General features: G+C 48.1%; 2 protein-coding genes across 3 annotated transcripts; one reads left to right on the top strand and one right to left on the bottom strand.

The window, feature by feature from the left end:
• Positions 1–26,796, bottom strand: LOC128748687 (sorting nexin-19-like). Its single transcript, XM_053847633.1, has 16 exons — positions 26,281–26,796; positions 25,966–26,162; positions 25,367–25,467; positions 8,328–8,447; positions 3,616–8,251; positions 3,414–3,549; positions 3,257–3,357; positions 2,010–2,129; positions 1,728–1,846; positions 1,577–1,664; positions 1,370–1,520; positions 935–1,058; positions 678–862; positions 508–595; positions 237–437; positions 1–161 (listed from the first exon to the last, which is right to left on the bottom strand). The coding sequence occupies exons 5-15, from the start codon at positions 5,125–5,127 to the stop codon at positions 305–307; spliced, it is 2,757 nt and encodes a 918-aa protein (XP_053703608.1). The 5' UTR covers positions 5,128–8,251; positions 8,328–8,447; positions 25,367–25,467; positions 25,966–26,162; positions 26,281–26,796; the 3' UTR covers positions 1–161; positions 237–304.
• Positions 5,825–13,066, top strand: LOC128748690 (carotenoid-cleaving dioxygenase, mitochondrial-like). Of its 2 annotated transcripts, XM_053847639.1 has the most exons (12): positions 5,825–5,974; positions 8,075–8,279; positions 8,352–8,563; positions 9,368–9,483; positions 9,538–9,640; positions 9,707–9,835; positions 9,901–10,061; positions 10,126–10,293; positions 10,453–10,590; positions 11,164–11,346; positions 11,650–11,760; positions 11,839–13,066. In XM_053847639.1, exons 1-12 carry the CDS (start codon positions 5,830–5,832, stop codon positions 11,953–11,955), a joined length of 1,788 nt encoding a protein of 595 aa, XP_053703614.1. In that variant the 5' UTR covers positions 5,825–5,829; the 3' UTR covers positions 11,956–13,066. The 2 variants fall into 2 exon arrangements, with proteins under 2 accessions (XP_053703614.1, XP_053703613.1); XM_053847638.1 differs by having other exon boundaries at positions 9,538–9,835.
• Positions 26,797–27,266: the final 470 nt, after the last annotated feature.

Below are 27,266 nucleotides of genomic sequence, written 5' to 3'. Positions count from 1 at the left end.
TATTTTATTAAATATAAAGCAAGATGCATACAAACCATTTACATGAGATGATGGAATAAGAATGTTTTGCTTTCTCCTCACTGATAACAGAAGAAGTTTTCTCAGATTTCCTCCCAGACTGCTGCTCGAGTGTGAAGCCTGGAAGCCGTTAAACGCTGCTGCTAATCAATGAAAGGTGTGTTAAAGCGTCAGAGGAGTCTTCTGGGAACTGTGGGAGAGTTTGGATGTGGATTTACCAGAACTGAGCTGCTCTCTGACGCAGGCGGTTGCAAGGTCAGACGGGGGTCAGCGGCAGTAGCTCCACTCAGCCCAGTGTTGCGAGGACCCTCTCGGTGTCTTCGCTCAGACTCTGCAGCAGACACTTCTGGAAGTCCGGGTCACATGACTCCGGGATGAGAAACTCCAGCAGGAGGCCGCAGAGGCAGAAGATCAGGTGCCTGCGCACACACACACGCCGCGCCAGGTCACACCGGTCCCACCGGGTCACAGTTTGGATCTTGGACTCACTTGTTGATGTGATGGTCCTGCACAGACTCCAACATGGTCTCCAGACTCAGACGGTACTTGTCGCTGCCCAGCACGTCCGTGACCAGCTCTGCTCCAGAACAAAGAGCCAGAACAGTCTGGGTCAGACTCAGGGAGCTTGTGACCCGGCGGGCCCCACATCTGCTGGGTACCTGGGAGCAGCTGCAGCAGACATTCCAGGCAGCGCAGCCGCGTGCTCTCTCTCTCCTGGGCGCTGCGCTCGGGCGGCGGCTGGGTGGGCAGCGTGCCCCCCGGCCACACCGCCTCCTGCAGCACCTGCAGGTAGATCACCCAGCAGGGGGCGCTGGTGAGGTGGTCCACGCCCACCTCCAGCCACCTGAGGTTAAGGATGGGGGATGGGGGGTCATTGCGGAGTGCCACGGTTCAGCCGTGGTGACGCACCTCGTACCTCTCGATGAACGTGCCGAAGAGCAGCCGGATGGTTTTCTGGATGTTCTCGGTGCACAGCCAGCTCCACTGGTCCTTCATCAGCAGGCACAAGATGTTCAGAGCAACATCAGCAACAGCTGTGTCTGTGGAACGCACAAACCATCCATCAAGAGCGGCACCGGTACCGGCTGCACCAAGAGCCAGGCGTGGCGAAGCGCGGCGGAACAATGCTGCCATCTAGTGGTGATCAATAGCCATTGCCGTTTTGGAGTGGATTTGAGCTTCATTCCTAATCGGATTGCCAGATTCCATGCAGGAGAGCTGCCCTTCAATTAGGCGAGCTAAGCAGCTGCCTCTGATGTCTTAAAATAAAAATAAAAAAACTGGCTGACATTAAATCACGGTGAGTTACTGATCATCGGAGGTTTCATCTTGAACGTGGACGACAAGTTACCCGTCCCATGAGGCTTCGCTGAGCTCCTCTTCTCCTTCAGCTGCCGCTCACAACTCTGCTTGGCCTTCTCCTTCACACCAGGCTGGCACAGAAGTCGCTCCTGCTCCTGGACAAAGTTCTCCAGTCCAGTGAGCGACATGCCGTTCAGCACCTGAGGGGCACAGCGGGTCAGTGGGCGGCAGGAGGCCTGGCAGAAGAAGGACGTACAGTGCTGCCCTCGCTGTAGCAGTACGAGACTCTGGGAAGTAGGTCGGGGATGTTGAGAGACGGAGAGACCTTGCTCGGGAACAGCCTCCTGCCCCCGAAGAAGACATGATCGTCAGCCAACACCGAGGGATCAGCCAGAGCCAGGCCTCACCTGTACTTCCTGTTGTCCATCGTCCTCCCGTCTGCATCGCCATCGAACTCCTCCATCGGACTGAGAGGCTCGGGGTGAGGAAACGCCGTCTTCAGCGTGTCCAGAGCATTTTCCATCATCTGTCAGTGGAAACACATTGCACGGTTCAGCTCTGCAGATCCGATATTGCTTTCACCAGGGTTGGGTAAACAGTGTGTTTGGACCCTGGTTCAGGCCGTGTGAGCTCCGCAACAGAGAGCAACCTTGAAAACGACCACCAAATCTGAGTTTTCTGTCGCTCACCTTATCGATTCTCGACTTGACGAAAGGTTTTCTTCCAAAGTAGGTGCTGCCGTCTGAGTTGAGAGCCAGGAACTCCTGCATGTCTTCGCTGTTGGCTGTTTCAGGAATGCTGCTGAGTTGCTTCACAGAGACACACAGTGATATTCAAATACATTGTGCCAGGTTTGAATCTCAGTGAGGTGTCAAAACTGTCCACTTGTCTGAGTGACTGGCTCGTGCTGTGGTGTATAACAGTCAGTTAGCTTGTTAGGTAGCTCAGCTGAGTGGCTGGGTGGTGTGTTAAGAGCGGATAGCATTTAATAATAATAATTATATGACAGTACCTTTACTTTCCACTACATTTCAATTTCCCAAATTTAACCTGCAAAGATAAAACCACTCCTTATCCATTTCATTTCCTCTTCCATATCAACAGCAAACTGTAGCTAGTTGGTCCATGTTTACAAACGTGTTTGACAAATAAAAAGCAGCCATGTCATCCATATGAAGGATAGCCACATATTGTAGTGTATTTTATTGTATTTATGATATTTAATAATTATATAATGGGTTCTAGGAGTTTTATTAGATTAGAAATATTGGAAGACGAAGCTGAAACATGAGTGAAGATCGCAGCAATATTCATGCTGCTTTCTGACCTACAGGTGCAGTGAAATGTTAGATATTATAATGATGAATAATATATATATATATATATATATATATATATATATATATATATATATATATATATCAGTCACAGAGTGCGTTATGAGTCAGAAAGTCTTTAATTTAATTTTAATCGCACAAAACATTTTCCGTGAGTCCACAGTTAATTTCAAATCTATTTAAACTTATAGTTAAACTTATATAAACAAATATAAACATTGGAAAATTGTGCGTTATATACAGTATGATAGAAAAAAAACATGATGACACATGAGTCGAATCATATTTCATACTCTGACATATTGTTCATATTTTATTTACATACAGATTTTAAATGGATGAGTTGTAAAAAGGTTAATATAACCATTGACCATAAAAAAATAAATGCAGCCATAGTTGTTATTTCTGATTCGGCCACTAGGGGGCTAGAGACAGGACTCAAGGGGCCTCAAGGGGAACAGTGACTCACCATACAAGTTCTGAATATTAGTGAGTGAGAGTCATCTACAGTTCATGGACTGTAGATGGGGCACAGGCCGCAGGCTACTTCCTGTTAGCGCGAGCTCCTCTAACAGAGGGAACAGATGTTTGAGTGGTACCTTTAGAAAAATGTCCAGCTGGCCTCGCCGGGCTTCCACCCTCTCACTGTCTGCGGAGCCGAATGGCAGGTCGGGGAAAATCCTCTTTGGCCCCTTGACACCTGCGCAGGAGACTGGTGTCAGACTGATGCTCCGGGTCACGTCAGCCTCCTCTTACTCTTGATGAACTTCTTCACGTCAGGCTTCTCCTCCAGTCGCGTTTGCAGGTTGAGGAACTCGCTGTACCTGCGGTTGACCGAGTGACAGGTCACAGGCCGGGCCGCGCCGTCTTCAGGTTCAGCTGCCGTCTCAAACTGCGGACAGTGGAGGCCGCCGCGTCAGGCAAAGCAAAGCAAGAGCTTAGCGCTGAGGAAAGTTACCTTGACCGTGTACAGCGTGGACGGGTGTGTGGAGCCACGCTGCTCCTTGGCCGTGACTGTACCCACTATCTCCACGTTTCGGATGCTGAAGGAGCTGCTGGGGGAGTCAAAGCTGCAGGAGGTGAGGCATGACCTTCCAGAGGAGCTGGGCGAGGCCTTGCCTTGTCCGTTAGCTGCGGGCCACAGAAGATCCTCAGGAACGATCACCTTGGGTCCGAGACTCTTCAGCGGAGCGAAACAGCCGTAGTCCCCGTCATCCTTCAGGTTCAGGCAGAGGTTGGGCGAGGGGCTGCAGTCGCAGTAGCGACCGGTGTCGTCCTCTGAGTCCGACTGAGCCAGCCAGTCCAGAGACGCAACCTGGGACTCTGAGGAGAACGTTCCAGTAGCAAGTGAGCAGCAGTTGACCTCGCATGGCGTGAGCAGACCTCGGTGACGTGTTTGGACCTCACCAGCAGAGGTCAGGCTCAACATACTGCCCTGGGAGGCGGAGCTCTGCAGCCCCTCCAGGTCAGAGCTGCTGCTGTTGCTGAGGCCGGTGTGGTCAGATGAGGACAGTGACCGACACGTGGACCAGGAGTCTTCAGCAGCAGGGCTTCGGTACAGGCTTCCATCGGACCTTGGGATCTCCTGTGGCTCCCTGGCCTTGGTGAACAGGTCCACGATGGTCTGGTTGAGCCAGTCTGGGTCAGACACCCTGCCAATGAGGGGCAGCATCACGTTGCACGTGACCAGCTCTGTGACCATGTAGGCTCCGGTCCGAGTCTCCAGCTGAGGGTACGGCACCAGAACATGGAGGACAAGGTTGACCAGCGCCCGGGAGTAGCTGAGCTCGGCGGCTTCACTGCTCACAGCAGGGTGCGGACGGTCCACCTCCCTGTAGACCTGCCACAGCTGGAGGTGGCCCTTGTGCGTGGCCTGGATGCGCTTGGCCGCCATGTAGCTCTGCAGGTGCCCGCCATACAGCTCCAGCAGCGCCTGGACCAGAGCCCGCCTGTCCACCTGCCGCGCCCGCTCCTTCAGTTCCATCACCGCCTCCAGCATCAGACCGCGCACGGCCTGCTCGAACTCCCCCTCCGCGCCCGGCAGCAGCGTCCGGTACCACGACGACACGAAATCCCGCACCGCCTTGTGCACGGCGCTGTGGATCTCGTGGTTGAGCCGCCACTCGTGCTCCACCGAGGCCGGCAGGAGGCTGGCCTTGCTGAGGGGCAGGAAGTGCTCCAGGTGGAGAAGACGGTTGGCGTCCAGCAGGGCGCGGGAGCCCAGCCAGCTGCCCAGCACGACCAGGAGGCTGGTGAAGATGCACAGCAGCCAGACGTTGACCAGCAGGTGGAAGAGGATCAGCCACGTCAGCAGGGCCCCGAACCCCAACACACGCCGCTGACCCAGGAACTCTGCCAGGCCCCGGCACCTGGAGCTCGGAGGCGGAGGCATCGCAGCCAGCAGGGACCGTCGTCGTGCAGCACACACAGCAAGGGGAGGAAAGGCACCTTGGTGTTTGCAGAGCGGCATAAAGTCGTCCTGCAGTCACTTTAATCCTCCAACAAAGATTATCTGGATCAGCTAGTCAGGGAGACTTAAAGAGCCTGTGTCGGCTGCAAGTGGCTTCATTTGACACGCAACATTACATTTCAGAGCAAAGACAACAGCAGGAAGCATAACAGTAAAAGTATAAGTCATAAAACCTCTTCAAAGATGCGCCAATGTGAACGGCACAGCAGGTGACGTTTATCAGCACCAGCTCCGCGACCGCCGAGCACCATCTGCTGGCGGAAACTAGAACTGCAGAGCAGGTGCACCTAAGACAATTCAATCATAACGAGTTATCAATGCTAATTCAGTAAAAGTTAATCTACTTTAGTCCAATTAATATTGCAACTTTCATACACACTCGGTTACATTGATGAAGTAAAAACATTTATTTCCTGAATTCATGAGTTCTATCTATCTATCTATCTATCTATCTATCCATCCATCCATCTATCTATGTATCTATCTATCTGTCTATCTGTCTGCCTCTCTCTCTCTCTGGGTGAGGGACAGTGCCGTTTCCATCTCCAGCTCGGTGTTGAGCTCAAGTATCTGGTACAGCGTGTCTCCCTCTTGAGGTACTGTCACTGTACGTGTGACAAAACCTGCTGGACCGCTCGGCGCAGCTCGGTGACGTCAGCAGATGAAAATACAGTTTATAATAGAGGATGGCGCCGTGCGCACATGCGCGCCCGATGCCCACGTTACGTCACACGGTTATGTAATACGGCTCTGGCGTGGGGAGCAGCGTCGCGCGCCTCGGATGGTGGAGCAGATGCTCACGGCGTCCATCAGGTCACCATGTCTCCGCTCCGCCGCGCCGCTCCAGGTGAGTCCGGCTCGCGCTTTTGGAAAGCCTCCAGTCAGTCTGGTGGATTCTCACGCACGTTGGCATATTGTTTGTCGTTTTTTTTTAAATCGCCTTCTGCGCGGCCAGTGAGCCCGGGACACCGTGTTCCTCCCCGAGTCGCACATCAGAGCCTCTGTAACCGAGTCCCTCTGCCAGTGTTACACAACTGCTGACAACATTCAAACCGCGGTGCCCGCCGTCCTCAACCGGGCACGGGCGGCACGTGACCCTCTGGCGCGCTGGATCACGCATTCTTCCCCGAGCTGCATTGGACCCGCGCGTGCGGCGCTGCAGGACGCGGGGGGCAGATGCGCAGTAGCGGTGGGCTGAAGCCACCGAACCAACCGGCGAGAGCTGCTCTCCCGCCGCTGTAATCAGAGTCAGACGCCGCTCGTTAGTGGAGGAATCCAGCCGGAGACAAACTATAAAGCTGATCAGAACGTTCCTGAGCTCTGAGCCGAAACCTGGCAGCACGTTTCTCTTCTAAATAGGACTTGTTGACGGACTTATTTGACTTTTAATTCCCTCACCCATCATTCGTACTGGCTTGTTTTAATGCATACATTAAATTATACACACACACACACACACACACACACACACACACACACACACACACACACACACACACACACACACACAGACACACACGCCAAGTCAAGTCCTTTCTAACTGAACTTCAAAACTAGTAAGAAAAAAAAATCGAAGTAGTTGTTGAGAATATAAAAGAAAAAACATCAAACTGAAGTGACATCAATAATCAATATTTTACAGAGCTGTCAATAGATGAACATGTAATCTCATTTGATCGCACTAAATCGCAATTTACTCATGATTAATCGCAAATTAAACACACGTTGAGAATTTTTTCCTTTAAGTTACATTCTTAACAGATAAAAAAGTGTGACTAATTTGCGAATAATCGCGAGTTAACTCTGTAGCGCAATTAAGTAGGATTAAAAATGTCGATCTGTCAACAGCCCTGTTAGTGTATTATCCATATTTTTTCATGTCACTTGCTAGTTTCCCCCTCATTGACATTGTCTGACTCATTTCCTTCGTTGCTGGCGTTGAACGTGGCCCCCAGGAAACGTAACGATTGTGAGAGAAAGAAAGAAAGTTTGCACTGTCGTCTTCCGATGCAGTTCTCCAGTTGGCGATGTGAACTTCACCCAGGTGCTCGTACCTTGCAGGCCCGTGGAAACTTGAGCTTCAGCTAGAGTGTCGCACAAACAAGTGGGTGAGACTGTGAGAGCACATACGCTCGCAACACTTTAGTTACGCCGAACAACGGCCACATCGAAAACATTCTTATAAAAAACACAGCTGTTTCGAGTGGCACAAAGGAATTTCCGACGGCGAATACTTGAAACACTGACACAAGCTGCAGACAACTGCCGTGCTATTGAGCAGGACTCGGTGATGAATCTGTAGATCATTCACTCCTGACCTGATGGCAGCTCGACCCAGAGCTGAAGGTTCATCACCTCTCGATACCTCCGTTCTTGGCGACAGAATGCAAGTTCAAATCATTGTTAAACATGTGCACTTGTGATTCAATCCTTAATCCCAGACACGGACTGGTCGATCTTCCATCTAGTCATTGTCTCAGAGAAACTCGATGAGGGGAGCCAGATGAGGAGGCTCTGGTGAGGAAGGACCTCCTCGTACGGTTGCTGGACTGGTCTAACAAAGTGGAGGCCGATAGAGAGTCTCAGTGGACACACTGGTGGTTCACTTCAAGAGGTTTCTAGAGAAATTCTGGGCCGGGGTTCGTCCTGCAGCAACGAGGCGGTGAGTTAAATTCCACTGAAGCTGGATGCTTTCAGATGAGGAGACTTGTTCAGGGTGTCCCGTCCTCCTAACCCCAAGTAGATGGGGAACACCAGGGTATACTGGAGGACTACAGAGTGATGCAGTCCTGGGTCTGCCCCTGGGTCTCCACCCACTTGGACAAGCCCGCTGCACCTCACCTCAGAGGCGTCGTCTACTGGCTTCTCTCAATGTAGAGGAGCAGTGGTTCTACTCTGAGTCTCTCCCCAATGACTGGGCTCCTCACATGACACTCTTCTGTTGCAGAAAGCGAAACATCTGTTGTCACCAATGAGACCAAGAAAAACACCTTACTAGTTCTGAACGGACTGGAGTCCATCGCCCCTCTGATCCAGAGCACCAAGGAGACCCTCGAGCCCGTCACTGCTGAGATCCAGGGAAGCATCCCAGCCTGGATCCACGGCAGCCTTCTTCGCAACGGCCCTGGGAAGTTTGAGTTCGGAAACACACAGTGAGTCCAGTCACGGATCATGGCGCAGAGACGATTCCGGGATCCAACCTGTCTTCTTCTTCCCTGCCGCAGCTTCAACCACTGGTTCGACGGGATGGCGATGCTGCACCGCTTCAGGATCGAAAACGGTCAGGTGACCTACACCAGCCGGTTCCTCAACAGCGACGCCTATAAGAAGAACAGTGAGAAGGACCGTATCATAATGTCAGAGTTCGGCACGGTGGCCATGCCGGACCCGTGCAAGAACATCTTTGAGAGGTTCCTGTCACGCTTCGAACCGCTGAGTGAGTACAGTACAGTGCAGTGCTGAACATACTGAAGCAACATTTAAGTCAACAGCCGAACAAACGTCTTCGCTCTTACATAAACGACTCACAGGATGTAAAGATTAGCCCCAAGCAGTTTGGGTTCAGAGCTGCAGAATATTACGTAACAAGATTTACATGACGGGGGACCGGGGGGGACATTTACGGGGCATCACAGTTTTATTGCTTAAACACAAACCAGATGAGGGGAGCAGCCAAACACTGATGTCCAGTAGACGGTAACCAGGCCTACCAGACCCAGCACGGGAGGCTGTGGCTTCATCTACATTAGTTCAGTTAATCGACATGAGTGATGATGTCGATGTCAGGTGTGAACCTGACATGGTCTCAGTCCTATTGTGCGTCGAAAGTCGATTTCACTTGAACGTCTCACAACTACCGGACTATAGAGCCGCTGGAATATCAGCCACACTCAGTAAATCTAAGAGGGAAAATAGATCTTGTTCACATATAAGCTGCAGTGGTCTATAAGTCGTGGGTGCAGCGGTGCAGTCTGCGCTGTAGGAAGGTCACAGACCGCGAGAAAAAAGTAGCAGCTTGTAGAACGGAAATGACTGTAGTTCTCAGAGCAGTGGGCGGGGCAACACGGAGAAGAGGCCGGCATGTCCGTTGATAAAAGGCCACAGTGCATGAAAACCCCACCTGCGAGGATCAACAGGCTGTGAACTTCCCAACGCAGCCTGATGAGTTGATCAGAGAAACTGATGTCACATCTGAGCAGAGGATCACCAAACTAAAAACCATGTGTGTCTGCCGTGACAGAGCCCACGGACAACGCCTCAGTCTCTTTCGTCAAGTACAAGGGCGACTACTTCGTCACCACTGAGACCAACTTCATTCACAAAATTGACCCGGAGACCCTGGAGACCCTGGAGAAGGTACCGCAAGGCATCCATGATCGGTCTTTCCCCTGACCTTCTGCTGCGTCTCAGGTGGACTGGAGCAAGTTCATCGCCGTGAACGGAGCCACAGCCCACCCGCACTACGACCCGGATGGTACCACCTACAACATGGGGAACTCGTATGGGAGGAAAGGTCCGTCTGAAGACGTTTTACTTCCTCCCCTGAGAGTTAACATGCGAGTGCATCTGTCTGCTTCAGGAGCCTTGTACAATATCATCTGTGTCCCTTCGGAGAAGAGCGACGACAAAGACACTCTACAAGGAGCCAAAGTTCTATGTTCCATCGTGCCCGCGGACAAGTCCCACCCGTCCTACTACCACAGCTTCGGTAAGCTTCCTGTCCTCAGCTGCACTCATCCGTCCGCTCACTTCCGAGACCTTGTCGTCCATCAGCCATGTCGGAGAACTATGTGGTCTTCGTGGAGCAGCCGATAAAGTTAGACCTGCTCAAGATCGTCACCGGGAAGATAAGAGGCAAAGCCATCAGCGACAGCATCTACTGGGACCCGAAGCAGGACACGGTGTTCCACGTCGTAGACAAGCGTACGGGTCAGGTGAGCGTCTAACAGCAGCGAAATGACCTTCTGACCCTAACCCTTGACTTGTCGTCTGCTTCAGCTCAGCGCAGTGAAGTACCACGCCAACCCCATGACGGCCTTACATCAGATCAACGCCTTTGAAGAGGACGGCTTTTTGATGCTGGATATGTGTTGCTATGACGACGGAGAAACCATCAAAAACTACAACCTACAGAACCTGCGGAAGTCGGGGGAGGCCCTGGACGCGGTCAGTCGCGCTTCAAACCCCTTTGATTGTGTGTCTGATCTCTGTGTGAAGAAGGTGACGGGAACCTACCTCCTGACAACTGTGCACCACTAGAGAGACCTTCAGCCAGTCACAAAGAGGAAACTCTGGAATGTGTTATTGAGTCTTTCCTCCCGACAGGTGTACAACTCCATGCACCAGATTTTCCCACGCCGCTTCGTTCTGCCTCTCAGAGTCACTAGTGAGACACCGACGGGTCAGAACCTGAACACTCGACCCCAAAGTACAGCGACCTGTGTCCTCACTGGCAAAGATCAGGTGAGTCACAACTCAAGTCACGCTCAACACTCACTTGGATCAGAGACCAGCAATGACAGCATCACCCACAACCATAGTGCTCCTCATTTGGTGCTGCAAAAAGACACTGAAAACATCTACCAAACCAGGTGCGAGCGCAAGGGTGTTTTTGGTTGGTAGCTACGCCCCAATAAGAGGTGTCAGTCACAGAGGGGACTGCACAAACAGACCATGTTTGACCTGAACTTCTGCCTCCAAATACAAGATTTTGTGGCGCCATTTTACATCAATTCATTCATCTATTAATCCACACAGATGCTGTGACTCCACAAACTCCACAGCTGAGTTGGCGTCTGTGGTGAAAAACAAGTTGTGCGTTTGAATATTTAATGAAAATGTAACCCGGCAGCGACATGTTTAACCAGCTTCACGTCAACTCAAGCTCATCGCTGAGCTGCCTGCTTCAAATATTTACAGACAAATGTCATGTAACTGCAGTGTTGCATTATAAAGGTAGTGAGCTCCTCCTCCACAGTCGCTCGACAAAACATCTGCTGACGCTGCGCCACACACTAATCCGTGTTTTGTCATCAGGTGTACTGCCAACACGAGGATCTCCATGGCGACGACCTTTTGGAGTACGGCGGCCTGGAGTTCCCTCAGATCAACTACCAACGGTGCAACACGCGACCTTACCGCTACTTCTATGGCTGCGGGTTCAGACACCTGGTGGGGGATTCTCTGCTCAAGATGGACCTGCGGGACAAGTCCCTGAAGGTGTGACGGACAGATGTGTGCGGGGCATGAACACACACAGGAAGAACACACTCGCTCCATGGCTTCCATCGACCTCAGACAAATTCACCCTTAACAAAATGGCAACAACTCTCGGGACTGAATGAAGCCCTCAGCCCCTCCAGCAGCTTCGCATTCTTGCGACTGCAATTTTAATTTCCGTTGTCAAGTTCAATTTATTTTGAAGCGAGGTCACTTGAGCGATGGCAAACATTACGTAACGCCCCAGACACTGTCTGCTGTCAACTCGACTTAACATTAACACAGCGAATGACATGTCCTCAGGTGTGGCACCAGGACGGCTTCTACCCTTCCGAACCCGTGTTTGTGCCGTCACCCGACGCTGTCGAGGAAGACGAAGGAGTCATCCTCGCTGTGGTTCTGTCCCCCACACAGGTCAGAAGGGAACTATAATCCAGCATAAGATACCTGACGTCGCTGGTGTAAAGAGCTGTATTTTACTCCTCTCTGCAGGAAAAAGCTAACTTCCTCCTGGTTCTGGACGCCGTGACCTTTGAGGAGTTGGGTCGAGCCAGCGTGCCGGTGCACATGCCCTACGGCTTCCATGGAACCTTCAACTCCTCTGTCTGAAAAAACACAACCAACTATACTCTTATTGAATGTGACGTATACTAACCACAGCATGGTAGTGTAATCGCAAAGTATTAGTGGCAAACGCTCCGAGACAGCAGGGGGCAGCAACGAGTTACAACAGTTGGTGACTAACATCAGGTCCAAAAAATTCAACTGTGCCTTTGGGTTCAACCTTAACCTGACTAAAAAGTGTTTGAGTACTGTGTTGAATTTCAGTTAAATAAGCGTTAGCATGTTAGTATTTAGCTTCATTGTATTAGCTTCTGAAGGTACACCGCTTGCCTCGAACGTGAGGTTCTGAACATGGTTTCATGTCAAGTTTAAGCCCATGTTTGTGGCCAAAAAAAACCCTCACTGCCTTTTTTTATTTTAGCTGATCTTTTACTTCACTTTGTGTTTTGCCTTACTGAGCATGGATTATGGTACTAAACAATGTAAAGGGTGTAACTAACAGTTAGCATTCATTAGCAAGGTAAACTTACTTCTTGAGCACCAGGTAGAATCCACCAACGATGGCCCGTCGTATCAGCATCTCAAGTCTACAAAACATGTCCATCGCTGAAAAGACAGTACTAGAAACACGGTAGATGTAAAGCTGAACTTTTGAGGTTTTAGATGCAGCTGTAAAACACAACACTTTATCATCAATTTATGAGACAAAACCAGGGGTTTAGTGTCTGGGAAGGAGAAGAAACGCCATTAAAATGTGTGTCCAGGTGGTTTCTGCCTTAAAATACATTTCATGTTCGGTCCAATGAGAAACACGTGGTCTTTAGTGCCATCTGGTGGCGAGTTCTCTTGAGCTCCTCTGTAACATGAAACGAGGCCTTGTCGAGGGATCTAACGTGGAATTTACAGTGACAAAGAAGACGCTTAAGACCCTCAGGACTAGTCACTAGTAACCACCCCGGTGCCTTGTTGGTCCTTCACGCATCAGAACTCAAAAGAGCAGCCGAGACTGAAGACAGCTGAATCATGAAATCTGTTTAGAGTTGGTTTGACTGATGGTGAAGTTGCTAACTGTGTCACTGTGGAGAGTTTTTTCTCTGAACTGTGGGCCATGTGACAATGAAGTTTGTAATTTTCTACAATAAACACAGCAACAATCCAGTGCTGTTTTGTTTTCAGCTAGAATGGAAAAGTCTGAGTCACATTTCGGTTCAGACTAGGTCATTGGTGAATAAACCAATGATTTACTGTTAACGTGCAAGTCTGAGGCCATGGTTCTCGACCGGAATAAGGTGGTTTGCTCTCTCCGGGTCGGTGGAGAGTTCTTGCCCCAAGTGGTGGAGTTTAAGTATCTCGGGGGCTTATTCTCGAGTGAGGGAAAAGGGGAGCGTGAGATTGATAGACGGGTTGGTGCAGCGGCAGCAGTGATGCGGTCGCTGTATCGGACCGTCGTGGTGAAGAAGGAGCTGCGTCACAAGACGAAGCTCTGGATTTACCGATCGATCTACGTTCCCACCCTCACCTATGGTCACAAGCTTTGGATCCGAATGCTGCCTCCGCAACCCGACCCCGGATAAGTGGCAGAAGAAGGTGAAGGTGCTGTTATACTGTTGTTTCAACTGAACTGTGGGTGAACAGTTTAGACTGAATCTGAGCTTTATAATGATTAATAACTGGCTACGATGCCGCAAATACACATATGAAATGGACGTTTAAAGTATGACACAAATTCATTATTGCTGTTGTCGAATGAAGTAGAAGTTATCAACGTCATTAAAATGCGACATTATTGTTACAGTAAATACGCATGAGGGAAAAATATGTGAATCGCCACTAGAGGTCAGCAGCGTGCCGGTGTAGGCTGCTGTCTTCGCCTCAGGAGTCAGTGAAACAGTGACGACGTCATTACATTTACGTGTTTATCACCCAGCATGTGCACAACTGAAGAGTTTTCATTTCAGTATTAAATGCTTCTCTGACAAACTCTGCAGCCAGCAGGTGAGAAACCCAGTAACCCCATAACCTGACCAGTTTTGGAGTCCAGACCACCAGACCCAAGACTCGGACTTGGTCTCTAGGTAGGTGGTGTTGACTACAACACCAATTATGACCACCCTGCTGAGGTGATACAGGCGTCCAAAAGTCAGCAGGTGATACTGCTTCACGGAGATCCGCCAGGTCCTCACTAGGATGGTTTCTTTAGCAATCATTCACACAGCTCTTGCATCAGTAACTGAAACCTCTGGCTCAAGCACTGACCACCGCAGAACAGAGCCCAAGCAAAGTAAAGGCACTAACAAAAGCATCCCGACACAGAGACAGTATGTGACATGTGTTGCGATAAATAAAGGTGAGGAGAACAATCGACACTTTCCTCACACGAAGCGCGGCACGTGTGTCGAGCAGGAAGCGCCGGCTGGCGGGACAATGGCCTGTTATCTTCTCCCGCAGATAAAAGCAGCTTTATTTTTAGCTGGTGTGTCTGAGTCTGTGATTTAAATAGCTCTAATGGCTGCAGCCTTCAAGTAAATGTATTTTAAACAGCCTCCTGGAAAACAGACCGGATTTAGAAAGTCGCCAGTTTAAAGTGTGAACCAGTCACGGCCACTTCGTAAAGAACGTCTTGTTTCGCAGAAGTCTACGTTCCTCATTCCTGTGCGCTGAAAAATTACTTTCTATTGTCGACCTCAGAAGTTTTCATTTCAAAAAACAGTAAATATATTTAGTCAGTGGTGCATGCAACTGAGTGTAAAACATTGCTAATGTCGCTCATGTTTATGTTTTACTGTTGTACTTGCATGTTTATCTGTCGTATATCCTATATGGCATTTAAAGTTGCGATTATGTTTGCACTATTTGTTTTTCTTCTCTAAACATTTGCGCTCTTCACATGCTGCATCTAATATCGCCATTCAATAACGTGTTTGCTTGCACTTTACAATGACTCGTACAGTGACATGTGTATGCAAACAATGGGGACGTCATCGGCGGAAATGCCTAGTACAGTAGCCCCGCCCCCAGAAAATGACAGTAGCAAAGAAAATAATTCACCTCCACTGTAGTCCGGAGGGAAACCAGCTCTGGAGATCACAGATGGAGGAGCACAGTCTGAACACACAACTGGATCCTAAAATAAAGTGTTGCCACGTTTTGTCAACGAGGATCGTCTTTGTTTACATTCTAATAAATGTATCATAGACAACTCAAAAGTTTATGAGCCATAATGTTTCCACATGTATTTTCCATTTGTAGTGCCCTCTTCCTGTCAACACCGTTTGTACCTATAAATAAACAGAATTATAATAAACAAATAACTGCAGCAGGTCACAAGTGAAGAGCTGAGAGTGTTGTGAAAGTTCATGTTCGGCTGCACACTCTGGCGCACACGCACCAGTAAATCCCTCGCGCCGCCTTCTCAATACATCCCGCCTGATTCAAGTTAACCCATAAAACATGTCTGACATATTAATCAGGTCTGCGTGTGTGTGTGTGTGTGTGTGTGTGTGTGTGTGTGGAGGGCTGCTCCACTGTTGGGGGGAGGGCTCTCATTGGGTCGTCTCACTCATCCTAGCGACCAATAAGAGCAGCCCACCTCCCTCCTCTCCTAGCAACAGGACTGATTTTTTCCACACGCTGCGATCACTAAAGCAGAATTCCAAATTATGAAAAATAGTAATATTAGCCGGGGAAGTCTGAACCTCCCTCCGCCTCCACCTCTGCGAGCGTCTCCGGTCCTCCCATCTTAAAGGCCTTTTTTTTTCTCTGTTCCAGTGGGATTGTGGGTAATAATGTGTACTTGTTGACCTCGCAGCGCTGAATGGCGGGGCCTCTCTCAGGAGGGGGAACCTTGGCACGGAGCGGCCGCTTCCTTGAGACGCTGCCCGACTCCTGCTGCTGCGACTCGCTGTCAGAATCTGATATTTGGGATGAAAGTGAGACGAGGCAGCGGCGGCGGGAGAAGTGAAGACCCTCGTTGACATTTCATCGACTGTACAGCACCTGTTGCCAGGCTACGCCGGCGTGCACATGGCTTTCTGACCTGTGACCCCCACACATTCCTGCCCGTGCCCCTCTGGGAGTTACAGAGACGAGAGCACATGGTGCGTGTTTGGACAGACTTTGAAAATGTAAAGAGTCGATCACAGAAATGGCTCACTTTTGTGTGTCCCCATGGACCATTAGGTGTTTTTCAGATTTTATACTGACTGAAGAGAGACCAGAGTGGAGGTTCTGAGGGTTCCCTGAAGTCTTTCCTGGATAGATTCACCTACCACAGTTTAGCATCACTTTGCTAGAGGTTACAAACTAGTATCCTCACTAGAAGTTCGAGCCACTGAGGCGACAAGTCTGTGAGTTGATCATCGATTTAAGGACGGCGCCCTGACATTCCATATTCCCAGAAACCTCCTCCAGCTCAGTAATGATATACCGAAGCCTTCAGCTTCCTACCAGCAGGACGTTCCCTGTGCCAGGGAGGCGTCCTCACAACACTTGGACCCAGAAAACTCATCTCTTTCTGGGGCATAATAAGGCCTTCCCAAGACTACCACCAAGACATCACCAGTCACACCAGTCGGACAAGCTCAGAACACCTCACCAGGGAGGCGTCCCGCACAGAAGCTTCCAGCTCAGCATGAAGGTTTCGGGTGAAAATTGTTTGTTAGGCACAAACAGAGATCAAGAAGTGAGATGAGAGAGCCGCTGCTCACAAGCGTCCGTCGCACCGCTGTGCGAAATTTGACATGCGGCAACCAGTCTGACTGTACACTAGCGAGATATCTTGCGAGAACAATATCTCACGGTCATGAAGGGTCAACTGGGGTGGGCATGCAGAAAGCGTCTGCGGCAGATGATTAACCAGCCACATGACCTCTGCTCCTCCTCAGGATCCTCTGTCCCGCCTCAGCATCGTCCACCAGTTCCAACAAAAGACCCCCACAAAGCTCATTTAGTCTGTTTTGGACGAGGACGGACAGGAAGACGGCGCCGGCTCTTTGAAGCGTCCAGACGCAGCCCCTCCTCCCGCCTGCCGGGTCTGACCGTTACAGTAAGAGCCGCTCATGGCGCAACTGGCGTTCAACCTGAGCTGACCTTTGCTCCCGTCGATCCCCGGGCGGAATGATGGGAGTTTTTAATATTCCCCCGAGTCTGCGTGCCCTCAAATTTAGCAGGGCAGCGCTAACACAAGCTGACACCGCAGATTAGCCACAGACATCAGGAATGCCACGGCCTTTCGGTGCCACGTGGGCCGCGGCCAAAAGTGGCAGAGCTCTGCGAAGAGCAGGCTGAAGTCTTGACGCAGTCGCTAGCTAACTTTTATGAACGTCCCTTTGCCGCACCATTCGTGGCTAATCCAAGTGATGCTCTCAGACCAAGCCACTTCACATGATCCTAAGGTGTCGAATACCTAAGGTGCCAAAATACTGAAGGTATCACACTGTATTTTGGCAGTAATTCGGGATTTTGGTAACATCTGACTGAGGCACCCCACATGTTCCTGAGCCAGAGTGCAGGGTCATCAAACACTACAGGAGTTCATAACCAGGGCTGGGACTAAGAAACGCACAGTTTTACTTCGGGCTCTTTTTTTGGTCAGTAGACGGCCACAAAAGTGAATAAGGAAACAGAAAAGCCAAGATTTATCAAGTATGAAAAGAGCAGATTCAATCCTGAACCCTCCTTCTCTAGCTAGCCGGGTCAACGTCCCTGTAACGCCTTAAAAATATACAATTGCTGGGGAAGAAATGCTGATTTATTAAGAGTAAAATGAGACCCACTTGTCGTCTGGTTTCCATGCCGACCCAAAGGCCATGATTACTGAACCTCTGCCTCTCTATGGAAAGACTTGGCTGTCGGCGAGTGTGGAGGGGGGAGGACGGCGTGGTGGGCCTGTCACAGCTGGAGGTCCGGATGAAGAATGAGGAACGTCAATATGACATGTTTGACTATTAGTGAGACAGAATTTGGGTTTTCAGTGGCCTTGTTTTGAACGACACGAGTGCACATCCGGGCCATTCATGACTTGGGAGTTTTATATTATAGGCGGGAAAACAAAGCAGAGCCCACCACGTTTGAATCACCTTGGCGCCCAAGGTGCTGCAACACAGAGCCATGAAAACTTCCATCAGTGACATTCAATGCTCTTCGGTGCATGAGGCACCAAACTCCTTTTGTCTGTACAGCTTTCCTTTCAAGCCCGGGTTTTTTCACTGACTCAAATGACTCACTCTCTGCTCTTCATTAAAACTTCACAAAAAATGAAATGTCTGACCAGGGTGATGTGTTTAGGCGCTTTAGGTCAAACTTTTCGGACATTTCTGCCACATTTATTGCACTAGCTGAACCAAAGACATGAAACAATCGCCAGTTTTCTCAAAAGAGTCTCTGGATTCCTTGTGTCTTCTTCAATTGTAGAGCTCACTGCTGACACCCCAAGGCCAGGCTGTGTATTACCTGCAGGTAGTTCACAGGTCAAGTCACATGGCTCAATAACATCATGAGGCAATTAAACTTTATGAATGTGTGAGTCTGATGTAGGCGCTAATGAGCTTCTGTGAGTGTGAATTTATTTTAAAATAGAAGCGTTTGACAGGAAGATGATTTTTTTTCTTTCCATGTAACAGTGATTAAAACCAATTACACCTTCAATTAAAAGACAAAGAGGCTTGGAAAGTTGTGCAGAAGTTTTGAGTGTGTACATCCAGGCAGTGGTGCTGCTGCTCACGCTGTGTGTGTGTGAGGGTGTGTACGTGGGTTAGTGTGACAGTGCATTAGCAGCCAGAGTCCATTCTCCTCGTCCCCAGAGAGACCAGAGCAGCGTATTAACATTCTCCTCAGAAAGGCCACAGGATCTGCCTTCAATGCCGTCTGACTCCAAACAAAAGCTGGTGTGTGTGTGTGTGTGTGTGTGTGTGTGTGTGTGTGTGTGTGTGTGTGAGCACAGAGACAGGCAGGCGGTGCACATAACTGTGTAAGATGAGGAGAAAAAGCAGAGAGGAGCGGCCACGGTGTAAAAGTTGGAGTGAAGACTCCAACGTGCAAGTTTTAGAACGTCGCAGGAGGTTGGAAACGTACCGCCAAACACTACATTTTGTTGGGTCAGAAACCCATGACCTTTGAGATACGGCAAGTGCATAGAAGCCTATCCACTGTGCCACAGTGTCCTGAGAAGCAGTGAACCACCCACTTTAGTTTAGACTTCTTCATGGAGGATGGTGAAGCACTATGGATGGCAACATAAGTGGCTAAGGACCAACAAAAGCACTTTCAAAAACCAAAAATGTATGTTTGAGAACGATAAGTTTCCAACAGTTTGCATCATAAGTAGGACAACAGACCCACCAGTCTTCAACAGTCTGATTCACATGTACAGGTCATTGGGTGATGCCCAGTGGCCGGATCCATTTCAAGACCCAGGTACCTGCCGAATGGATCAGGTCCAGTCTGTGACTCGGTCTAACCTTTTTCCCTACCAGGCAATTGTCTGCCGACTTGACCCTCAAATCAAGTTCAACTTCAGAACAGAAGGGTTATGATCTTCTGCTGCCATTTAAAACGTATATTCCAATTTCACCTGCCATAAATGGGGGGTGGAGGGGAATATTGCTTGCAGATATTTGGGCTCATAGCTCCATGATGACTCACACACTAAGACAAATGCGACTCCAAAGGTCCTGACCACTGCAGACGACTGGCACCGTGTGCGGTGCTGAGCTACAGCACGTGGCTCTCCACACAATTGATGTCGTCTTCTATTAAAATATTGTTTTAAAAGTACAAAACTTTTCCATCAGTTTGAGAGACTGTTGGTTTTGAACACCTGCAGCGACGGTGCGGGTATTTGTTTTGGCACACGGAGCGGCGGTAACGAGTATTTCAACCTTCGACATCAGCGAGCCGTTCCAAACGGGGCTTCGGGTGGAAAACATGTAGATGTGAGTGGGCGGGGGCTGAGCAGCAGAGCAGCAAGTTCACAATGTCTCCAGCCCGGTCGGACGCCGCGGCCAAGTAGATACCACACTAATGAAATCACCCGGGCCGGCGAGCAAAACAACCCTCCCTGGCGAATGAGTCCACGTACGCCAGGTTCCACTATCTGCGGATTTAGGGAGCCGTGCCGTCGGGTATGAAAGGCTACAGTGTTAAATTGTTGTCAGCTTCGATTTAATGTTCCTCTTTTCAGGTCAGTGGAGAGCAACCTCTGGTCCCACCAGCTGTGAGTCGTTCTGGGCTCGGTTCAATCACAGTGTCCCATTCCGAAGCACCACAGCCTTTGGACCACGGCGCTGTAGGCTCACAATGGCTCCAGGGTTAGACAGCTGGGGAGAGGTTGAGGGTTTGAGTCCCACCAGTGTTGATAAGTATTTTTGGAATATTGAACTGATTGCTCAAGGGTAGTGTTGGACTTCAAACCAATGCAGGCAATTTACTGGTCACAGGGTCAAGACCCAGAGACACATTCAACCGTGCTCTACCATTGTGCCTCCAGTAATTCTATTAGAAAAGACTTGAAATTTCCACTGTCCTGGCTTCACCTCTTTCTAACAGCCTTCACATTGATTTCAAATATTGGTGTAGAGAGAAGTATCTGTCAGGATTCGAACCGACACACTATCAATGCCATGTTTCTCTCGGACTACAGGAAACTACTAACCACAGCTAGAATGATCAAGTGGTGGAAGTCACAACCCTGTCATCCCTCACCTCAATATGCGAGGCATCACTGACCAGAGACATTCCCAAGCCAGAGGGACATTGATTCAAGGCTGACTCAAACTTTGACCTGAGTCTAACATGCTAGTCATTGCGCCACAGAACCACGAGAGCCACTCAGCCTGGCATCTTTATATTAAAACAAGTCCACCTGATCCAGCACATGTCCTAAAGCCAGGTACTATGTTACTTTTGTACAGCGTGGTATCTACATTAAGAACAGTTTCCAGCTTACAATAAATAAATTAATTAATAAAAAAAAACCCAAAACATTTATATATATATATATATATATATATATATATATATATATATATATATATATATATATATATATATATATATATTCCCCATTAAAAGCAATCCACGCTGCTATTGGACGTTCAACCTGAAAACATCTTGAATCCACTTGAATCCCAAATCAGCTGTGTGTGGTGGAGTAAAGGGCATTTTTGTTGATATTGATCTTTCTTGCCAAAGTTTAAGGCCTTAGCTGAGATAGGAACTCGACTCTGCCCTCTTGCTCAGCTCAATGTAGATGTATGAATTCAGTACTTATTGCTCCTTAAATCTACTCGCGGGCAAAGATATCACAAGGTCTGTGGAGTAGTAGTAGTATGACGGCCATTATTAAGGTAATCCTGTTTCCTGTTGAGAACCATGTCCTTGGATTCAGAGGTGAAGGGCAAACATGAGGCTGCAACATGGACAGTTGATTTGAATCGGACAGGATTTCATCAGCCAAGATGCTGTTTTTTTTCATGCAGACAAACAAACAAGGAGAGCACCAAGCCAAACATCCTAAAACAGGAGTGTTATTACCAGATTTATGTCATTTTGGAGCAGTTCCACCACACATTGAGAGCGAGTCTATTTTGGACACACAAACATAGACGCTCGTCTTGTTAACAGCACATTATCTGCCGAGTCGGCAGCCTGCTGCCCGTGACAGATTCAATTCCCTCCCTAAACTTCTGGGTCTCCGCTCCTCAGAACGGCGATTAAAAAAATGCCACGATATGCTGACGGCAGCGAGGTGAAGGGATGAAGCAGAAAAACGACAGAGAAAAGATGGTGGCGAGCGCTCGGGGCTGGGTGAGACCAGCAGAAACAAGATGGCGGCGGTCTGCGGCAGAATGCGGCGGAAAAGCTGCGAGTGTCGCCTGCTGAGGGCACCGAGGTGCCAAGTGTAACAGCCTGGCTGTTCCGGGGGGTGAGGCGGACAGTGCGGCGCCCACAGTGATAGGTGGAAGGGGTGAGAAAACAATGGAACAGCGGCGATAAGGAAACAGGAAATAGGGAGCAGGCACACCTGACTCAACAACAGCAAACTGAGTCCAAGCTAGTCAGTGATCAGTCGGTTTCGGGGGAGATGCCAGATGCTCAGAGTAACTACGAAAATCCACGCCATTCGATGCCATGCATGGTTTCGTGACTCGAATATTCTGGGATGTTTGAGTTTCATTATCCCACCAGTGGGCGACTTCAGCAAGCGCTGGGCTGCAACACAAGCAACAGAGCTATGCGGCAACTTTCTGACATGAGACAACAACCACGCTACTGCTTCACTCTCACCAAAAAAACAACTATTTTGACACATCTAAATTAAATACGGTGGCGGCCAGTTGTATTGATATGTTAGCTTCATCCTTAAGCTTCGAGCTCACTCACAACCCACCTCTTCTCCTGCTACTAGTGCCTCCATTTCTGATCCCCTGAAAACAGGGCAGTGATCTTCCACAAAGACTGAAGAAATAGTTGTCTGAAGCACACATAAACTCACTAAAAACCAACATCAAACAACAGCTCTGACGATGACTCAGACTCATGACTTCCTCTAATGAGACTTTCTATTCACACTACAAAACATATTCTTCTTCTTTACTTGTACTACTTAAACAGTCATGTTCGATTGTTGATGTATAGTACAAGCACTTCTGATGATCTACTCACTGGTCTTCTTTGAATTTAACATGAAAACCTTCATAATAACCTGGTTAATATCTTTTTGGAGGCCACAAAAACAAAAGCAGACTTTTGACCTCAGTGTTTTTGTGGAACAAGACAAACTGACACGTTGACCTACTGAACTGAAGCACAGTCACATGACTCTCTCTCTGAGTGACTTGCACTTCCTCTCTTGCTCTCATCACAACTCTGACCACACATGCAAACACAAACAACAGCAGGGCGTCATGTGGCTGAATATGGATCTGCTTGGTGAAACAAAAGATATGACCATTACAAGCAACACAGAACCACACTGATATATGTACTGTACTTTATAGCACTGAACTTTCAAGTTTATTCTCCTAAACAAATGACAGAGTTCAAAAAAGTACTTCCTAGTTGTATCAGCATCAGAACCTTTATTAAATGGGACAAAAGATCTTGGCTCTTCCTTGTAAAAAAAGATTTAAAGATTTATAAGAAATGAAAATGCAAACATTGCTATGAAGCTAATGCTAGCATATGTGCAAACTTTGGTTTCGCACATGCCTTATGATACTTATGATTTTAAAACCTCCATTTAATTCACTTAAATGATTTGTAATTTATTTATTTTTTTATACATTATGGAAAATAACAGTTGAGCTAACAGGCTAGCAATGTTGATGAGCTAATGCTAGGAGTACATGTTGATATGGCAAGAACTAAATTCCAATTTTACTCATTTCTAATGATCTTTTTCAGGTTTACTTGTCTTTCACTCCTGGTATCATTCGTGGGTGTCATATCGTTTTACTATCTTTTTCAGACTAAACTACTATCTGCGCAGTGCTAGCAAAGCTAAAGGGGTCAATGCAAGCATGAGCCATGTGACTAGCTTAGACAAAATCTGGCAATATATCCATATTTTCTGACGTCACCTCAAAAACACCGCCGAAATCCTCATCCTAGACGTTGTTGCATCATCACATAATCATGTGCTGGTTAACATGTTCGCTGACTTTCAGAGACTGGTGCTGTCAAGTTGACGTCATCGCTGATGCTAATACAAAACGAAAGCTGCTGTCTCTCTTTCTGTCCTTTCATTCCATAAAGCGGAAAATAGAATCCTACTTCAAAGCTACCTGCATCACATCCAAAAACTCATGAAAGAATGAGGACAAAACATCAGAGAGCATCACTGGTGCGGCGTTTGTCGGGAGATTAGGAGCGACTGTGGCGGGTTACGCGCCGAGCTGCGGACGTGGATGCAGGGAGGAGGGAAATGAAGCCGCTACTCTGATCACAGGTCAACCAGCAATTACACAAAGCGACTGGCGGACAGATTTGGGCAACACTGCAGCAGCAGCACAGCAGACGCTGGCTTCTCTCTGCAGCCAGTTTCTAATGAAGCTTTCACACCGTATATGAGGCTCGTGTGGAGACGGGAGGACGAGACTGTGATGAGGTCAAACACAAGTGTACGGAGCTTTCAGTATCACGCTCTCATCAGTACTTTGTGCTGCTCTCAAGATAAAGACGAGTCATGCTGACTGCGTAGTTTCTCATCTAAGAGGTTTCACTGTCTGCTGGCGAGTCGGGACCATCACTCTTTCCCTGTCGCAGATATGATGAACTGTAACTGTGTCAGTGTGTCGCCATATCACCCCATCCCTCCGTCGTCACATGTCACTCCTACATTCCTTTATCCATCTCCCCCACCCGTCGCTGCCTCTGGCTCCCTGTGCTTCACTTTCCTCCATTTAATTTTGCACAAACTGGATTCGATTCCATCGAAATAAGAAAAACCCTCTTGTCCTTTGGCTTTTGTCTGTCCGCCATGTTTCTTTTCGGGGGGTAGATGTGTGAGCGCCCCTCGCAGCTCCCAAGAACCCAACCCGTGCACATGAAAGCACATCGTCACAAGTTAGGGTCTCAGGGAATGAGAGAGGTACAGGTTTGGCTTTTCCCTGGGTGCAACCGGAGCGAGCGAACGAACGCAGCTTCCTCTCTGGCCCATCTGCTCCCACCATGTTAGCATTAGCCTGCTACATATATGGTACGCAATCCTACATACAACGCCCACTTAGGTCATGCTGTATAAGACAAAGCTTTGAAGACAAACCTTCAGGGTGACATGAGAGAAGGAGCCAGCATTTTTTTGGATTTAAAACGTACAAAGCGATCATTATAGAAAAAGCTGAGGAATAAAATCCAGATGTGCAAAATTAAATAACAAAAGAAACCATTATGCTTTCTTTATTCATATAATATTATTTGAAAACCCAAATACTGTCGATTAACAATATGCAATTCATTTTGTTGATTTATTATGAAATAAAATTTAAGCCCAAGTAAACCGAATAAAAATCTCTATCTTATATAAGAATAAGAAGCAGCGAGAGACAAAATAGGGAATCGGTGCCAGAATCAAAATGAAATAATGATTTATTAAGTCTTTATATGTGGTCAAATTGACGGCGATATGTCTGTTATTCATTAATATAGCTCAACAAAAAGAGCAAAGATATATATTCCTGTGATCGAATGCTACTTTAAAGGAGACACAAATCTGAGGTTGCTTCTCCTATAGTCACCACACAGCGGCCACACACGCCCAGGCAACAGTTTCGGCCTGTAATTCGCAACCAAAGCGCCGTTTATCGCGATGAAAGAAGCATATCTACTGGCTGCCTCGGAACTACTTTGACGACAAATGAAGTTGGCTTCAGTCTGGCTGCACTCAGGTGAAGCTCAGGTGGATAAAAGCAGAAGTGATGATGGGAGCAGAGGATGAAGAGGAAATGCAGAAACTCACCCAGATGAGTGAAGCGGCTGCTGCTGCGGTGGCTGCTGCGTCCTCTGTTTGCCATGACCAGACAAAATGGCAGGACAGTCATCTGGCTGGACGAGAGGTGGCTGGAAGGAGAAAAAAAAAAAGAGCAAGGGTATTAATGGTTCTGCGTTCCCGGGCTTTGTGAAGCGGCTCGCGGCGTGAAGCTGCTGGAGCAGATTGCTGCTGTCTCGCCGTCTGGTGCTCAGACATGCAAGACTGTACCATGTGCAGCCACACAGAGAAAGAGAGAGAGATAACAGGGAGGAAAAAGAAGAGCGAAGGGTTAAAATAGGTGAGCGCCAAATATAGCACGGTGAATATAATCCAGCAGGGCCAAGTGGATAAGTGATGTCTCGGGAAACAAAAGGACGGCTGAGATATTAAGTGATGCAAATGTAGTCAGCGAGACACGTGCGTGACTAAATCACCCCAAAGAAAATGTTTTCCTGTAAAAATCACATGAGGAAACAAAAGCAAACGGAAGTCCCGCTTTATCAGATTACTGCAGGAAGCTATGAAAACACGCTGGTGAGAGATAATAGGAAAAAATGTAACGCCTGTTGCTGCCCACTAACACTCACCCGTCTCCATGTGACACTAGAGAGTCGATCTTCAGCCTGTCTGTCTGCCTCTGCCCTCCATCTGTCTCACATTTTCATTCTTGCCTCAGTCTGGTCGTATCACACCTCCCTGACTTTGCCGCTGTATTCTCTTTCTCTGCCTCGCATGGCTCAGCAAGTCCCCAGGGCAGAGAAACTGTAGCTCGCCCTTCTGCCTGCTACACACCGAAAGAGGAGGAGAAAAGAGAAATAAATATCACTCGGGCTGATACCAGCACCAGTAGGGAGCGACAAAGATTGAAACAATGAGGAGAAAATCAATCATGTTAATCTTACAATCTCGCTTTTCAAGCTCCGTTTCATTCAAAATGGGAGAAAAAAAATCCGCTCTTCAAGTCCCGGTATTCTGTTCCTGCCTCTGTGTGTCTGTGAGAATGACCGGGTATAACAGCGTGTGTCTCATGGAGGAAAAGGAGGGAGGGAACAAGAGGCGATTGAATGCAGAAAAAAAGGAGGGAGAGTAAACATACGGGTTGAGGGAAGCGTACAGGAAATGTATGTGGAAGTCTGGCGTGGAAGTCTTATATTTGACAGTATTAGTGGCGTAAAGCAGAAGAAAGAGGCTGGTGAAAGAGGAGGCGAGACAAGATGGAAGGAAAAGCGAGGCAAATGGGCCGATGAAGGAATGAGTGAGCAAGGGTCGCTGTGAGGGACGACAGCTGGGCTGAGAGCAAGGACAGCAGAGAAGTGCCATCCAGAACCAGTGGAGATTAAAGCTGCTTTTACTCTTCGTATGACACCACCATCTTTTTCATGACTCCCTCCTCTTCAGCCACTTTTATTACAGCCAAAACACATATAATCCCAAGACTTTCCCCAGACAAACTAAAGTTGTTGTCTCCTCATGTGTGAGTCTCAGACAGGTAAGCAAGGAGGTATATTATAAAATGCTGAAAAACATAAATAAAATGTGGACCGAAGAAGAAACTCAGTTAATAAGAAAAGAGAATTATTACAAAGATGAAAATAAGTATACAAAAGGGAAAAACAATATTAGTTTAGTATAAATATTAGTAAATGTACAATATACGAACAAGTATATGGACAGTAAATCAGTATCAAGATATAAAGAAAAGATGAATATTGTTTAATAACAAGGAACAGATCCCATCTTCCATTAAAAACTTAAAATAATAATATTAAAATATCATGTAGTTTGCAACAATATCTACTTATATTTTAAATTTTATGATGCAAAAAATACAAAATAAATAACAGTTCATTCTCAGATGAACAATTAAAAAACAGATTTGTACGTTTGT

Source organism: Synchiropus splendidus, chromosome 17, assembly GCF_027744825.2.
Source record: "Synchiropus splendidus isolate RoL2022-P1 chromosome 17, RoL_Sspl_1.0, whole genome shotgun sequence".
In the NCBI taxonomy this organism is placed as follows: Eukaryota; Metazoa; Chordata; class Actinopteri; order Syngnathiformes; family Callionymidae; genus Synchiropus; species Synchiropus splendidus.
The sequence above is the reverse complement of the archived record's forward strand: the minus strand, read 5'-3'. Positions and strand labels throughout refer to the sequence as shown.

Coding starts and splice junctions, on each gene's coding strand:
- LOC128748687 (XM_053847633.1), bottom strand. CDS start 5,127: ATGCCGCTCTGCAAACACCAAGGTGCCTTTCCTCCCCTTGCTGTGTGT. Junction 863..934: donor TTCGGCACGTTCATCGAGAG/GTACGAGGTGCG, acceptor CCTTAACCTCAG/GTGGCTGGAGGTGGGCGTGG. Junction 438..507: donor CAGGACCATCACATCAACAA/GTGAGTCCAAGA, acceptor GTGTGTGCGCAG/GCACCTGATCTTCTGCCTCT.
- LOC128748690 (XM_053847638.1), top strand. CDS start 5,830: ATGCGCGCCCGATGCCCACGTTACGTCACACGGTTATGTAATACGGCT. Junction 8,564..9,367: donor GTCACGCTTCGAACCGCTGA/GTGAGTACAGTA, acceptor CTGCCGTGACAG/AGCCCACGGACAACGCCTCA. Junction 11,347..11,649: donor TGCGGGACAAGTCCCTGAAG/GTGTGACGGACA, acceptor ACATGTCCTCAG/GTGTGGCACCAGGACGGCTT.